Raw genomic sequence first — 15744 nt, forward strand, 5'->3', positions numbered from 1 at the left:
GTAACACCATAAGTAAGAGGGTGGCTCAGAATTGAAACTGAAGTCACCTGATTTCCGTGACTCAGTATTTTTAACTGAAAAGTGACCCTCAAAATGATCACAAGGAATCAACCAATGTAAATGCAAAGATATTTAATAATGGCAATAAATTACCACCAGAAGACAGAATAGCAAATTACATAGGGATTTCACAAATACAAAAGTCACGTGGGTAACAGAATCCAAAATGCTACAGACAGCTATGGACTTTGGGCCTTTCCACTGCCAAATCCCTTTGGGGTTGAGGCCTCCCCAGTGGGGAGATCAGAGTCACGGATTCACAGAATCTCAAAGCGGACACTGAAGGTTGAGATCAGGGCATGGGACCTGACACGGAAGACAGCGTTCTGAGCTTCTGTAACCAGAGAAGTAGAAACTGGTCCATGGTACGTGTAGTCAGCATACCGTGTGGACCCAGGACTCAAGTCTCTTGGTGCCAGACAAGGCCCCTGAAGACATTAGGGGAAAGCATCCCATCAAAATGTCCTCGCTTCCGAGAGACGCGTTCTGGTCCTTGGAAAAGTACCTGCTCCTGCTGGAGCACAGGGCGCCGACTGTCGAGGTCTGGCCAGCAGCGGCAGAGTCCCCCGAGAGTCAGCGCCTGTGGTTGGAGACCGGCCTTGAGGAAAGGGCACCGGAGGCTTCTCGGGGTCAGAGACAAGGCCCCGAGTGCGCCACCAGCCTCAGGCCCCACGTGAGCAGGCGAAGGAGGTTGAAGATGATGCTGGCTTCGTGGCATTGAGGCGAGTCCTGGAACCTGGGAAGGCGGAGCTGGGCTGAGGCAGGAATTTCCTCCTGAAAACCTCCCCTTCATCCGTCAGTGATGGAACCAGTGCTGCGACAGATCTCCACTCCCTCATGTCCCCTGACGTAGCTCTTCCCCTGATGTCCACAGGCTTCACGGCTGGCTCCACTCACAGCTCTGTGTTTGGGGAGGGTGGCCAGAGGGACTTCCTTGAGGAAGAAAGCTCGAGGTGGAAGGGGACAGGAAGTAAATGAAGGGACTATGGACCAAGTCTCCCAACGACTCCTCCAGGGAGCCTCCCAGCCCCAGACCAAAGCGCAGATCTGGCAACACCGAGAGAGGACACCAGTCATTTTCTGGACGGGTTTGGGGCTCAGCCCCACGGATCGCTAAATGGAAAGGGGTGGCCAAGCTGTGGGGCTGGAGAGCACAGAGCAAGCTTGGGGTGGGTGTGCAGCCCAGGCAGGGGCAGGGTGGGGGGCACTCACGCAGGCCACCATACCCTCTGCAAGCCCACCAGTAGCTCCAGGGTCCAGATGACACTGGGAAGAATAGGGGACTGGGCGGAAATCGAAATTCTAAGATCTCTCTGACGTCAGAGCTTCCATTTTTAACCACCACAACCACATTACATACTGACGGTTCTTGAGATACTTCCACATGTCAAGTGAGATGGTAATTGCTTTGCATATATTGTGTCTATTCCACGAAAGGTACAAATGCACATCACTCTCATTTCTGCCTCACTGAGGTCGAACTCACTATCTTCTCACACCTGGGCTCCTTCATCCAGTCCACTCTCCTCTAGTGAGGCCTGAACTTCTGGACTCACACCTTGCAGCAGTTGCTCCCTTGCTTAACATAAAACCCTGCAAGGACTCTTTATGTCTCCTCCAGGAAAATCCAACAATGCTTAAAAGATCTGACACATACCATTGGGCCTGGCGACTGTCTACCTGTCTAACCTCACTCCCAGGCACCCCTCAGTGAGCTCTGGATCCAGCACACCACCTCGTTTCTATGCTTCAGATTTTAATGTCTGGTTCCCTCTCCATTCTGAAGTCCCTGATGACAGGGGCAGTGGCTCAGTATTCCTAATACCTGGCCAGGAAGAGGCAACAGCCAACACCATCCATGGAAAATGAATGAATGATTGAGTGGGAGCATGGATGAATAAATAAACTCTTCCAAAAGCTGCTCTGTCGACCTCTGTGTGTGTCCTTGTGTCTTGGGAGTGGGGGACCCTATATTGCAGTATAATGACTGAGATAAAGAAAGGATGGCTAACTGAGCCCAGGGAGACTTGGAGACAATTTCCTATCATCTGAGAGACTTAGAGGTGGGAAATAATAATATGATAATAGCTAATATTTAGTGAGTGCTTACTGTGTGCCAAGCACTTAAGTCATTTAATCCTCACAAAAACCCTAGAACATTCCCAGTTATCCCACTTTACAGATGAGGATATTGACACCCAGAAACATCAAGTAGCGTGCCCAAGGTCACATAACCAGAAGGTGGCAAAATTGGGGTTTGAAAAGGCAGGCAGCCTGACTGCTGAATCTGTCCTCTTAACCACAGAACACTACTGCTGAGCAGTCAGTGAATGCTCATTCCACACACAGGCATTGTGCTAAGCCCCGCTCATCTCTGAGGTTGGGCAACTGTCCAAGGTGGATATCTTTGGTTCCATTTTACAGGCAGAAATCTGAACTGGGGAGAAGTGAATGAAGTCACTTGCCCAAAGATCCCCAATGAAGAAATCGTGGGGCTGGCAGTTTGAGCTCAGTGTCTATCTGTTCCTTACCCCTACACTGTGTTGCATCTGGGGCTGGGGAAGGGCCCTAAAGACCTCAGGCTGAGCGTGAGTGTCCCAGCCAGCCTGCGGAGGCAGGGGATGAGGGAAAGAGCTCACTGGTTGTTTTTTCTGGAATAGAAGGATCATAAGTGGAAGAGGCATCTGCTGGGGGCACAGAGGATGGTGTAGGGAGGGGAGTTTCAGGTAAGGTAGTGGCTAGAGAAGGAAAATTGATTGAGGGGCTCCCCAACCCTGGTTGGGGTGCCCTGCAGTGAAAACTTCCTGATCCTGGAGTAGAAGGAAGAGGCTTCATGCCAGCCAGAGGCCCCCTGAGGCCTGGGGAGGAGAGACAGACAGAAATAGAAACAGAGCAGGAGGGAGGGCAATGATCTGGGCAAACAGGGTGGGAAGCAGCAAGGACAGAGGCACCAGAGAATCACAGGCCAGGAGGCTCCCTCACCCAGTGACCCAGCCACACTTACCTATCTCAGTCATCAACCTCCTTGGCACTGAGGCCTTCCCACATGCCAGGCACTGAGCTCACAAACCCTCCCTGATGCATGAAAAGAGAGCATGCAACCCAGCACCGGGCACATAACACTCACAAAATGAAGTTACTCAGATAGTTAGCATGATTGCATTTATACTCTGCAGCTGAGACGTAGTGTGTGCACCCACCTTCTCCAGGTGAGGAAACAGTTCAGAGGTTAAGGAACCTGCCCAAGATCATACAGCCAGTGAATGGCGGAGCCGTGACTAGAAAGTTTACTGCCTCCAAGTTCTGCACACCTAATCATCTGACTATATTGTCTCTGAGTCACCCGATAAAGCTTTATTGAGCATGTACTGTGTATCTAGCCCTGTGCAGAGGATACAGCACTGAACAAAATAGACAAAACAGGAAACCCCTGCCTCTTCGGGGGAGACAGTAAATAGGCCAGTAAATATGTAATGAGTGTCTGGTGGTAAATAAGTGCCATGAAATGAATGAAGGAGTGAAAAGAGGTTGATGGGACAGAATGACTGAGAGGCCTATTTTAGATTAGTGGGGGTGGGTCAAAAAGGTGATGTTGGAGCTGAAGAAATCCACTGTGGGAAGAGCCAGGGAAAGGCATTCCTGGTAATGGAAATAGCATGTGCAAAGGCTGTGAGACAGGACTGTGACTGGTGTGTTGGAGGTAGTGTGTGGACTGGAGTGAGGGAGGAGTGGGAGGAGAGCAGGTGGGAGAGGCAAGCAAGGAGCAGATTGTACAGAACCTCGTGGTCTGTGATCAAGAGTCAAGATTTTAGGGAAAAGTGGGCACCACAGGAAAAAAAGGAAAAAAGAAAAAAAAAGAGTGAAGATTTTATTCTCAGAGCTATGGGAAGACAATGGAGGGCTGTCAGCAGTGAGCACATATGGTCTGATTTTGGTGGAAACCCCAGCTTTGGAGTGGGGTGCACCGGCCCTCCAAATAAAATCAGGAACTGCCATCCCAGAACAGGACACCCATCCATGGACATATTTGGGACCCACACGGTCCCTGGGTTAGCCCTTTGGAGGACACCCACCACCTTCCTTCTCTTGTAACCCCAGGCCCTTCATTTAACAGAGAATCAATGCCAAAGATATGCTCGTTCCTTCAAAATTCAGAGCTTTAAACCCAAGGAACAGGTACCCCAGTGAGAGACGGCATGGAGGAGTGTTTGAGCATCTGGTCTGTGCCTGGTACTGTGGATGCAGCACTGACCAAGACGGACCCGGTCCCAGCCCTCCTGGACAGACAGATGACAAAACAGCCGTGCTGGGAGAAGAAAAGGAGACTGCGAGAGCCCAGAGGAGCTGCCCGACCCCGCCTGCAGGTTCAGGGGCACGTATTAGTCACAGCCTTTTCGTAGCAAGTGACAGAACATAGCTTAACAGAAGAGGCATAAAAAGCAGGCATTTGTTGGCTCATATAGGTAGGAAGGTGACGATTTAGGGTAAAGCTACAAGGCACTTGGCCTTAGACACTGGACCTCAGACTCAACCCCACCAAGACACTCTCCTACTCATTTCACTGTCTCAGCGCATATTATCCGTTCGACTGCGTGTGCTGAGAAAATGGACATTTATTTGCAGGTGCAGACCCAGTCTTTCCAGCACCATATCCCGGTGGGAAGATGGCAAAATCTCCAGTCTAAATTTAAAAAAAAATATCCCAGGGAAGGGCCCAGATCGGCCCAATCAGTGTCACAGGCCAGCCACCCTTGCACTGGTTGTGGCATCTGAAGGTATGTAATGCTTTGATTGTCCAAGTAGGGGTTGGTTTAGCCCTCAGTATTCAGGTGTCTTGGGGTTGGGCCTGGAGAACAGGGGTGGCAAAAATAAAAATTGGCTGAACCATATGAAATCGCCAGTTTTGTAGGTCAGAAAAGGCAAATTATTGGCAATTTCATATGGTTGATCCTAAAACCAGCAGGATGTGGGATTGGCTGGGGTTGGGGGGGAGTGGTGGGGTGGCTGCTATCTTGAGACCATGAGGTAACCAGAACAAGAATCGGTCAAATGAAAAGAACCTGGTGTCCCAATGACATTATTGAGTGAATGAATGAAGGAGTCTTAGAACTTGCCTGCCAACTGACATTTTATGTGTGATAATAAATTCATTTTTGTTCTACTTATTTGAGTTTGGTTTTTGATTCTTATTATAGGTGAAGCATCCTGATTGGTATAGACCTTTATCTGCCCTAGGTAGATATGGAAAAGAGGGATATTCAATTCACAATCAAGAAGAGACAGAGAGACACATAAACCTGTGCATATATGCACACACTTTTGCACAGACGTGGGCATAAATATGCCATTATGCACTTTAGTAGATTCAGGTTCATGTAGACACTCACTTGGATACATACACACACACAGTCCCAGAAGTTCGGCACACACAAATATGCACAACCAGTCCCTACTTTTACCTGCACCACACACACATCTGCACTCAGTACAGGCACACACTCATACGCACACTAATCACGGAAGTTCCAGTTCCTTATATTTTACTTGAACATATTGTATAAAAGTAGAAAAATAAATATTTCTTTTGAACGTGAGTCAGGGCGACATCTCCATTAATAAGGGATGAATGGAAATAACTTAAGGCAGGGGTGGGGCTTAGTGCATAAATAAGTTTTGGGCTCCCAGATTAGCTGGGGGTGGGTCCAGGTTCTCAGATGCAACAGATCTCCCCTGGCAACACAATTCAGGTCCCGTCTGAGGAGGCAGAAGAGGTTGAATGTGACAGTGGCTTCAAGGCACTCTTGGGACACCTGTGAGAGAGATGAGAACATGGTTTCCCATTTCCCGAGCATCAGCCCCTTTGTTTACCCAGATCCCAGGCATCCATCCTCCCCTCCAAAATCTTGCTTTCTTTGGGGCTTTTGGAGCTAGTTAAGCCAGTGTTGGAGGAGGCTGTGGGGCCTGGAGCCTGAGGTGGGCAGAGCTGAAACCTGTGGACAGAGGAGGGTGTCATGTGACCAGGGCCTGGGACAGCTGGGGACATACACCACAGGCATGGCCTAGGTGCCTCAAGCACTCACACAGGCCTGGACCTCAGGCCTGTAGTGCAGCGTGTGAAGGGGCTGGTCCAGGACGTCCTCTAGGGATAAGTCAGCTACAGTCTCCAGGACCTTCAGTGTTAAGGCCAGCTCAGCCTTCAAGTCCACAGGGCACTCCCATACCTGGAGTAAGAAAGTACAGATGAGGAGGCAGGTAAGGTGGAAAGCTGAGAAAATTAAGCAAGAAGGCTCAGGTAGGGAGTACAGGGAAGGAGGGCAAGTGCTAAAGGTGCATGTGATATGGACAAGTGGTGGGTTAGGTGAGAGGGAACACATAAAGAAGGATGTATATGGAAACAGTACAGGTGGGGAGGTGGGGCACAAAGACAGGGGAGGAGACAGATTAGGGGACAGGTGAAAAAGTGAAATGGGGACAAGAGAAAGATGACCCATGGAGGTCACAGAGGTTTGAGGGACAAGGGACAGGGGCAGATTAGAAGAGAACAGGTTAGAGAGGCAGGTGAGAGGGGGACAATTAGAGGCATAGGTAAGAAGGGTAGATGAAGGAGGAATGTAGGTTGGGAAGAGATCAGTGGAAGGAAGATGATGAGGGAGATAGGTGGGAGTCAGTGGCAAGGAGAACAGGTGAGAGAGGCGTAGGAATCACTATTGAGAGTCAACAGAGAAAAACTGGCCAGGACAAGGGGCAAAGACCTGGGAGAGAAAGGAAGATAGAAATGAGAAGCAATTAGGGAAGAGTGGAGGTGTGAGGAACAGGCAAAAAGATGATAAAAGGGATGCAGGAGAGGAACAGAGTCAAGGGAACTCTTGTGGAGGGTCATGTGAGGAGAGACAAGAGAGAGGGAAGAACAGGTGAGATCCAGGAGGTGAGGGGCCACTTAAGGAGGCAGGGAGAGGGTCTGGGAGAGGGTAAAGGTACCTGAATTTCAACTCACATGCAGCTCAGACAGTGTCCAGGGCCTGGGGAAGACGCAGGAGCTGCAGCTCTGGATTTTTAGTGAATTTTCCTAGAGAGCAAGAGCAGAGGTTAGAGCACAACACAGTAGGAGGCTGGACCATAGCAGCAAGGATGAAGGTCTAGCAGAAGAACTTGAGTTTAATCAACAGCAGAGAAGAGAGTAACCAGTCCTGGCTGAAAAGCCAGAAGCTACACCACAGCAGGAGGACAGAGGTTAGCCCACAGTAGCAGGGCTGCAGCTTGGCCAAAGCAGGAGGGTTAGGGCCTAGTCTGCAACAATAGGGGCTCACAGGTCCAAGATAGCGGCAGTGCAGGAGAACGCTGAACTCTCCCCTTCCTGGGACCACGTTGAAATATACACCTGTATATAGAGCAATTACTCCTGACACACAACTGATGGCGATGGAAGAGCTTCTGAACAATAAGCAAGAGAAAGAGACTGAGTGGAGAAGGCTGGGAAACTGGGAGCTCTCTGGGAGCTGTGGGAACTCTCCAGGATTGGAGGTTCCAGTGAGCACCATGAGTTATGTCTCTCTCCATCCTGATAGGGCAGGTGGGAACTCCATCTGGGTTCTTTGTCCTACCTGCAGGCTCATTGCCCCATGTTCCAAGGAGCACTGAGTGGATCCTATTTCCCCAAACAAAGGGAGCAAGCAGGATCAACAGGGCATTACTACGTGCACCTGTCCTCCCCACCTGGAGCAGCTCCATCTCAGCAGGCTAGCTCCCTGGATGCTATAGGCACCTGCTTGACTCCAACTGGCCTGCCAAAACCAACAGCCTGTGCCAATGTTTCTTGTACACTTTTTTTTTTCAAGACTGGGAGAGATAATTATTTTGTCTAATTCATCTAAACATAGAAACTAAAACCAAATGAGAAGACAGAAGAATGTCTTTCAAATAAAGGAACAAGAATAATAAACCCCCAAAACATTAAGATAAATGGAGGTAAGTAATTTGTCTGATAAAGAATCAAAAGAAATGGTCCTAAGGATGCTCACCAATTTGAGTGGAGTAGAAGAACTTGGGAGAACTTCAACAAAGAGTAAGAAAGTATAATAAAGAACCCAAAAAAGCTGAAGGATACCATAACAAAAATGGAAAATATGCTAGAAGAAATCAACAGTAGGCCCTGGCTGGTGTGGCTCAGTGGACTGAGTGCAAGCCTGTGAACCAAAGGGTTGTGGGTTCAATTCCCAGTTAGGGCCCATTCCTGTGTTGCAGGCCAGGTTCCCAGTAGGGGGCACATGAGAGGCAACCACACATTGATGTTTCTCTTCCTCTCTTTCTCCCTCCTTTCCCCTCTCTTTAAAAATAAATTTAAAAAATTAAAAATGATAATAATATGAATAATTACATGACACTTTAGAAGAGGTGGATGCATTTGTACAAGTATATAACCTTCCAAGGCTGAACCAGGAAGATACAAAATATAAAAAACTGATTAGTAGCAATAAAATTGAAGCAGTAATAAAAAATCTCCCAACAAATGAAACTCTGGGACCAGATTCTTTGCAGTTAAATTCTACTAAACATTTAAAGTACAACTAATACCTACCCTTTCAAAACTATTGCAAAAAATTAAGGAGGCAGGAAAACTTCCAAATTTATTCTGTGAGGCCAGCATTGTCTTGATAAAAAAATAAGACAAAGACATTACAAAAAAAAAAAATCACAGACCAATGTTCTTGATGAACATAGATACAAAAAACCCTCAACAAAATATTAGCAAACTGGGCAGGAGAACCAAGATGGCGGTGTAGGTAGACACACTGTGCCTCCTCGCACAACCAGAACTGACAGAAAATCGAACGGCAAGGAAGTCCGACACCAAGTAGATAAAAAATAAACATTCATCCAGGCCGGTAGGAGGGGTGGAGACGGGCAGCCGGAGCGGAGAGGACTCGCGTAGCCATGGCAGGACCGAGACTGGCGGAGTATGGGACCAACGGGGCAGGCAGTCTGAGCACTAGCAGACCCTGCGGCCCTACATTCCTTCACAGATAAACCGAGAGGGCCAGACTCAGAGTGGCAGAGAACGGGGCAGGCAGTGTGGCGGGTAGCATACCCCGAGGCCCCACATTCGCAGATAAAGCAGGACAAATGGCGGGACCCAGGGCTCCAGCGCACTGAAATAAAGCCTCAAACCTCTGATTGAAAACATCCATGGGCTTTGGGGCAGCAGCAGGAGAAAATCCCAGCCTCACAGGAGAGGTCATTGGAGAGACCCACAGGGGCCTAGGGCGTGCACAAGCCCACCCACTCGGGAACCAGCACCAGAGGGGCCCAGTTTGATTGTGGAGAGCAGAGGGAGTGACTGAAATCCGGCAGAGAGTGGACCAAGCTCCATTACTCCCTCTCAGCCCCTCCCCCTCTTATAGCGTCACAGCACAGCGACCACCGTTACTCCGCCCTGGGGAACACCTAAAGCTCCGCCCCTTTAAGCAACAGAAGCACCAAGACAAAAAAAAAAAAATGGCCCAAATGACAGAACGCTTCAAAGCTCCAGAAAAAATACAACTAAGCGAGGAAGAGATAGCCAACCTATTGGATGCACAGTTCAAAACACTGGTAATCAATAAGCTCACAGAATTGGTTGAATTTGGTCGAAAACTAGATGAAAAAATGAAGGCTATGCTAAGAGGAACAAAAGAAAATGTACAGGGAACCAATAGTGAGGCAAAGGAAACTGGGACTCAAATCAACAGTGTGGACCAGAAGGAAGAAAGAAACATCCAACCAGAAAAGAATGAAGAAACAAGAATTTGGAAAAATGAGGAGAGGCTTAGGAACCTCCAGGACATCTTGAAACGTTCCAACATCTGAATTATAGGGGTGCCAGAAGGAGAAGAGGAAGAACAAAAAATTGAGAATTTATTTGAACAAATAATGAAGGAGAACTTCCCCAGTCTGGCAAAGGAAATAGACTTCCAGGAAGTCCAGGAAGCTCAGAGAGTCCCAAAGAAGCTGGACCCAAGGAGGAACACACCAAGGCGCATCATAATTACATTCCCCAAGATTACACAGAAGGAGAGAATCTTAGAAGCAGCAAGAGAAAAGGACACAGTTACCTACAAAGGACTTCCCATAAGACTGTCAGCTGATTTCTACAAAGAGACCTTACAGGCAAGAAGGGGCTGGCAAGAAGTATTCCAAGTCATGAAAGGCAAGGACCTACATCCAAGATTGCTCTATCCAGCAAAGCTATCATTTAGAATGGAAGGGCAGATAAAGTGCTTCTCAGATAAGGTCAAGTTAAAGGAGTTCATCATCACCAAGCCCTTATTATAGGAAATGTTAAAGGGACTTACCTAAGAAAAAGAAGATCAAAAATAGGAACAGTAAAAATGACAGCAAACTCACAGTTATTAACAACCACACCTAAAACAAAAACAAGAGCAAACTAAGCAAACAACTAGAACAGGAACGGAACCACAGAAATGGAGCTCACATGGAGGGTTATCAACAGGGGAGTGGGAGGGGGAGAGAGGGGGAAGGGTACAGAGAATAAGTAGCATAAATGATAGGTGGAAAATAGACAGGGGGAGGGAAAGAATAGTGTAGGAAATGTAGAAGCCAAAGAACTTATAAGTATGACCCATGGAAATGAACTATAGGGGGGGAATGTGGGAAGGAGGGGGTGGACAGGATGGAGTGGAGTGAGGGGGGGGGAATGGGACAACTGTAATAGCATAATCAATAAATATATTTAAAAAACCAAAACAAAATATTAGCAAACTGAATTCAACAATATAGTTAAGGATCATACACCATGACCAAGTGGAATTATCCCAGGGATGTTTTTGATAAAATCTCTCAACAAAGGGGATATAGAAGAAAGATATCTCAACAAAGTCAAGGCTATACATGATAAACCTACAGCCAATACCATTCTCAGTGGTGAAAAGCTGCAAGCTTTTCTGCCAAAATCAGGAACAAGACCAGGATGCCCATTATCACCACTTCTATTCAGCATAGTTTTGAAGTTCTAGCCACAGGAGATAAATTAATTAATTCATTAATTAATTAAAATAAAATTAAAAAAGAAAGAAAGGAAAGGCATCCAAATCAGAAAGGAAGAAGTAAAACTCTCATTATTTGCAGATGACATCATACTATATATAGAAAACCCTAAAGAACCCACCAAAAAACTATCAGAAATAATTAGTAAACTTCATAAAGTTGCAGGATATGAAACAACATACAAAAATTTGTTGTATTTCTATACATCAACAATGAATGATCAAAATGAGTAATTAAGAAAACGATCCCGGGGAGAACCAAGATGGCGGCGTAGGTAGACACACTGCACCTCCTCGCACAACCAGAACTGACAGAGAATCGAACAGCAAGGGGGACCAACACCAAGAAAATAGAAAATAACCATTCATCCAGACTGGTAGGAGGGGCGGAGACGGGCACCGGGGTGGAGAGGACTTGCGTGGCTGTGGCGGGACTGAGACTGGCGGAGTGTGGGACAAATGGAGCAGGCAGTCTGAGCACTAGCAGACCCTGCGGCCCCACATTTGCACAGATAAACCCAGAGGGCCGGACTCAGAGTGGCGGAGAATGGGGCAGGCAGAGCAGCGGGTAGCACCCCGCGGCACCACATTTGCCCACAGATAAACCGGACAAACGGTGGGGAGCGAAGCAGACCGCGTAACCCAGGGCTCCAGCTCAGGGAAATAAAGCCTCAAACCTCTGATTGAAAACGCCCGTGGGGGTTGGGGCGGCAGCAGGAGAGACTCCCAGCCTCACAGGAGAGGTTGTTGGAGAGACCCACAGGGGCCTAGAGTGTGCACAGGCCCACCCACTCGGGAACCAGCACCAGAGTGGCCCAGTTTGATTGTGGGTAGCGGAGTGAAAGATTGAAATCCGGAGGAGAGTGAGGCGGGCGCCATTGCTCCCGCTCAGCCCCTCCCCCACGTACAGCGTCACAGTGCTGCGACCAGCATTACCCCGCCCTGGTGAACACCTAAGGCTCCACCCCTTAAAGTAACAGACCCGCCAAGACCAAAAAAAAAAAAAAAAAAAAAAAAATGGCCCAAATGACAGAACACTTCAAAGCTCCAGAAAAAATACAACTAAGCGACGAAGAGATAGCCAACCTATCGGATGCACAGTTCAAAGCACTGGTTATCAATATGCTCACAGACTTGGTTGAATCTATTCGAAAAACAGATGAAAAAATGAAGCCTATGCTAAGAGAAACAAAGGAAAATGTACAGAGAACCAATAGTGATGAGAAGGAAACTGGGACTCAAATCAATGGTGTGGACCAGAAGGAAGAAACAAACATCCAACCAGAAAAGAATGAAGAAACAAGAACTTGGAAAAATGAGGAGAGGCTTAGGAACCTCCCGGACGCCTTGAAACATTCCAACATCCGAATTATAGGGGTGCCAGAAGGAGAAGAGGAAGAACAAAAAATTGAAAACTTATTTGAACAAATAATGAAGGAGAACTTCCCCAGTCTGGCAAAGGAAATAGACTTCCAGGAAGTCCAGGAAGCTCAGAGAGTCCCAAAGAAGCTGGACCCAAGGAGGAACACGTCAAGGCACATCATAATTACATTACCCAAGATTAAATGCAAGGACCTACATCCAAGATTACTGTACCCAGCAAAGCTATCACTTAGAATGGAAGGGAAGATAAAGTGTTTCTCAGATAAGGTCAAGTTAAAGAAGTTCATCATCACCAAGCCCTTATTATATGAAATGTTAAAGGGAGTTACCTAAGAAAAAGAAGATCAAAAATAGGAACAGTAAAAATGACAGCAAACTCACAGTTATTAACAGCCACACATAAAACAAAAACGAGAGCAAACTAAGCAAACAACTAGAACATGAGGGTTGTCATTAAGGGAGTGGGGGGGGGAAGGTACAGAGAATAAGTAGCATAGATGATAGGTGGAAAATAGACAGGGGGAGGGTAAAAATAGTGTAGGAAATGTAGAAGCCAAAGAACTTATAAGTATGACCTATGGACATGAACTATGGGGGGGGAATGTGGGAGGGAGGGGGTGGGCAGGACGGAGTGAAGTGGGGGGGGAATGGGACAACTGTAATAGCATAATCAATAAATATATTTAAAAAAAAAGTCAAAAAAAAAAAAAAGAAAACGATCCCATTTACAATTGCATCAAAAAGCATAAAATACATATGAATAAATTTAACCAAAGAGGTAGAAGACCTGTATATGGAAAACTATAAGATATTGGAGAAATGATTGAAGATACAAATAAATAGAAGGGTATGCCATGCTCAGAGATTGAAAGGATTAAATTGTTAAATGTCCTTACTACCTAAAGCAATATACAGATTCAATACAATTCCTATTAAAACACCAATAGCTTTCTTCTCAGACCTAGAGCAACTAATCCTAAAATTTACATGGAACCACAAAATGCCTCAAATAGCCAAAGAAACCTTGAGAAAGAACAGAGTGAGAGGTTTTATGCTCCTCGATTTCCAACCATGTTACAAAGCTACAATAATCAAAAGAAAATGGGTATTGGCATAAAATCAGATGTAGAGATCAATGATATAGAGTAGAAACCCCAGAAATAAATCCTCACTTGTGTGGTAAATAATTCCACGACAGAGGAGGCAAGGATACACAATGGGGTAAAGTCAGTCTCTTCAATAAGTGGTGTTGGGAAAAATAGACAGATACATGAAATTTGAATGAAAATGAAAAATGAAATTTGACTACTTTCTTATGCCATATACAAAAATAAATTCAAAATGGATTAATGGCTTAAATGTAACCCTGAAACCATAAAACTCCTAGAAGAAACATAAGCAGTAAACTCTTTGACGTCAATGTAGCAATATGTTTTTGGCTATATTGACTTTGGGCAAGGGCAACAAAAGAAAAAATTAAGTGGGACTACACCAAACTAAAGTTTTGCACAGCAAAGGAAACCATCAACAGAACAAAAAGACAATCTACTGAGAGTGAGTTATTTACAAATGATACATCCAATAGGGGTTAAGATCCAAAATATATAAGAAACTCAGACAACTTTATAATACCCCGCCCCCCCACTGCTACAACAACAATCTAATTAAAAAATGGGTAGAGGACCAGAATAGACATATTTTTTTTAATTCAAGATTTTATTTATTTTTAGACAGAGAGGAAGGGAGAGAGTAGAGAGGGAGGGAAACACTGATGCAAGACACACGGATCAGTCGCCTCTCGCTTGAACCCTGACCAGGGACTGAACCCGCAACCCAGGTATGAGTTCTGACTGGGAATTGAACCAGAGACCCTTCGCTTTGTGGGACAACACCCAACCAACTGAGCCACACGGGTCTGAATAGACATTTCTCCAAATGATGCCATACAAATGGCCAACAGACATATGAAAAGATGCTCAACATCAATAATCGTCAGGAAAATGCAAATTAAAACCACAATGAGCTATCACCACACACAAGCCAGAATGGCTGTCATCAATAAATTAACAAACAACAAGTGCTGGTGAGGATGTGGAGAAAAGGGACCCCTAGTGCACTGTTAGTGCAATTGTAAATTAGTGCAGCCATTTGGAAAACAGTATGGGATTTCCTCAATTAATTAAAAATAAAGCTGCCATACAATCCAGCAATTCCATTTCTGGTATTTATCTGAAGAAAACCAAAACATTAATTTGAAAAGATGTGTGCACCCCCACGTTCATCTTAGCATTACTTACAATAACCAGGATATGGAAGCAACCTAGGTGCCCATCATAGATGAATGTGTAGCGAGATGACACTTTTCTCCCTCAGTTTGGGAATAAGACGAAGAAGTTCACTAGTAACACTTCGATTCAACACACCTTGGACTTACAGTCAGTTTAATAAGGTAAGATAAATAAAAGGTATAAAGAGTGGGAAGGAAGAATGAAATAGTTATTTGCATTTAAATACCTATAAATGGGGGAAAACTAAAACAATCTATGGCAAACTATTACCATTAATAAGGGAATTTAACAAGAGGGTTAGCTTCAAGTGAAATAAAAAGTTCTCATCCCAAGAACAAATATTCTGTAACTATGTGCAGTGATGGATGTTAACTAGACATTGTGATGATTATTTAGCAATATATACAATTATCAATCATTACGTTGTACACCTCAAATTAATATAATGTTGTATATCAGTTGTACCTCCATTGAAAAAAGAAAACCAATAGGTACTCACGAAAGCATCCTTGGCTGTCTTGAAGGCCTCCCACTCCACTGGTGGCAGATATTCGAACTTTCCATTGTCACAGCCCCTCCCTGTTGAGTGGGGCTTGGAGGTGGGGACAGGACCTGCTCTGGCCAAGCCCAGGCCTGAGGCCACCATCACCAGGAACAACGCTGCAGCCATGGCCCACCTGAGACCGCTTCCCCTGCTGCATGGCTCCACTTTATAACCACGCTAAATGGGCAGTGGTGGCTGATGTGTGTAATGTGCAAATGGATTTGCGATTTCAAAAGGCATGAGTGGGTGGGGCCCACTGCTGAGCCAGGTGAGCTCACAGGTGTGGATAGCGCCAGGTGAGCCCAGAGCTCTAAGAGGAGGAAACGGAAAATGAAATCAGTCCCAAGAGGGACTCTGAGAAATCCCCAAGCCAATTTAAGAGTTCCTGGGACTTTGGGGAGCCCCTCACTGAGGCTGTGCCCACTAGAAG

The 15744-nt window shown here is 46.1% G+C and overlaps 1 protein-coding gene across 1 annotated transcript; it reads right to left on the bottom strand.

Moving 5' to 3' along the window:
• Positions 1 to 690: 690 nt before the first annotated feature.
• LOC128779654 (interferon lambda-1-like) lies at positions 691 to 15440 on the bottom strand. Its single transcript, XM_071220076.1, is given in 6 exon segments — positions 691 to 796; positions 5782 to 5872; positions 5969 to 6050; positions 6141 to 6281; positions 7055 to 7126; positions 15270 to 15440. Coding segments are annotated over 6 exon segments (663 nt in total).
• Positions 15441 to 15744: the final 304 nt, after the last annotated feature.

This window comes from Desmodus rotundus, chromosome 12 (genome assembly GCF_022682495.2).
Source record: "Desmodus rotundus isolate HL8 chromosome 12, HLdesRot8A.1, whole genome shotgun sequence".
Lineage (NCBI taxonomy): Eukaryota > Metazoa > Chordata > Mammalia > Chiroptera > Phyllostomidae > Desmodus > Desmodus rotundus.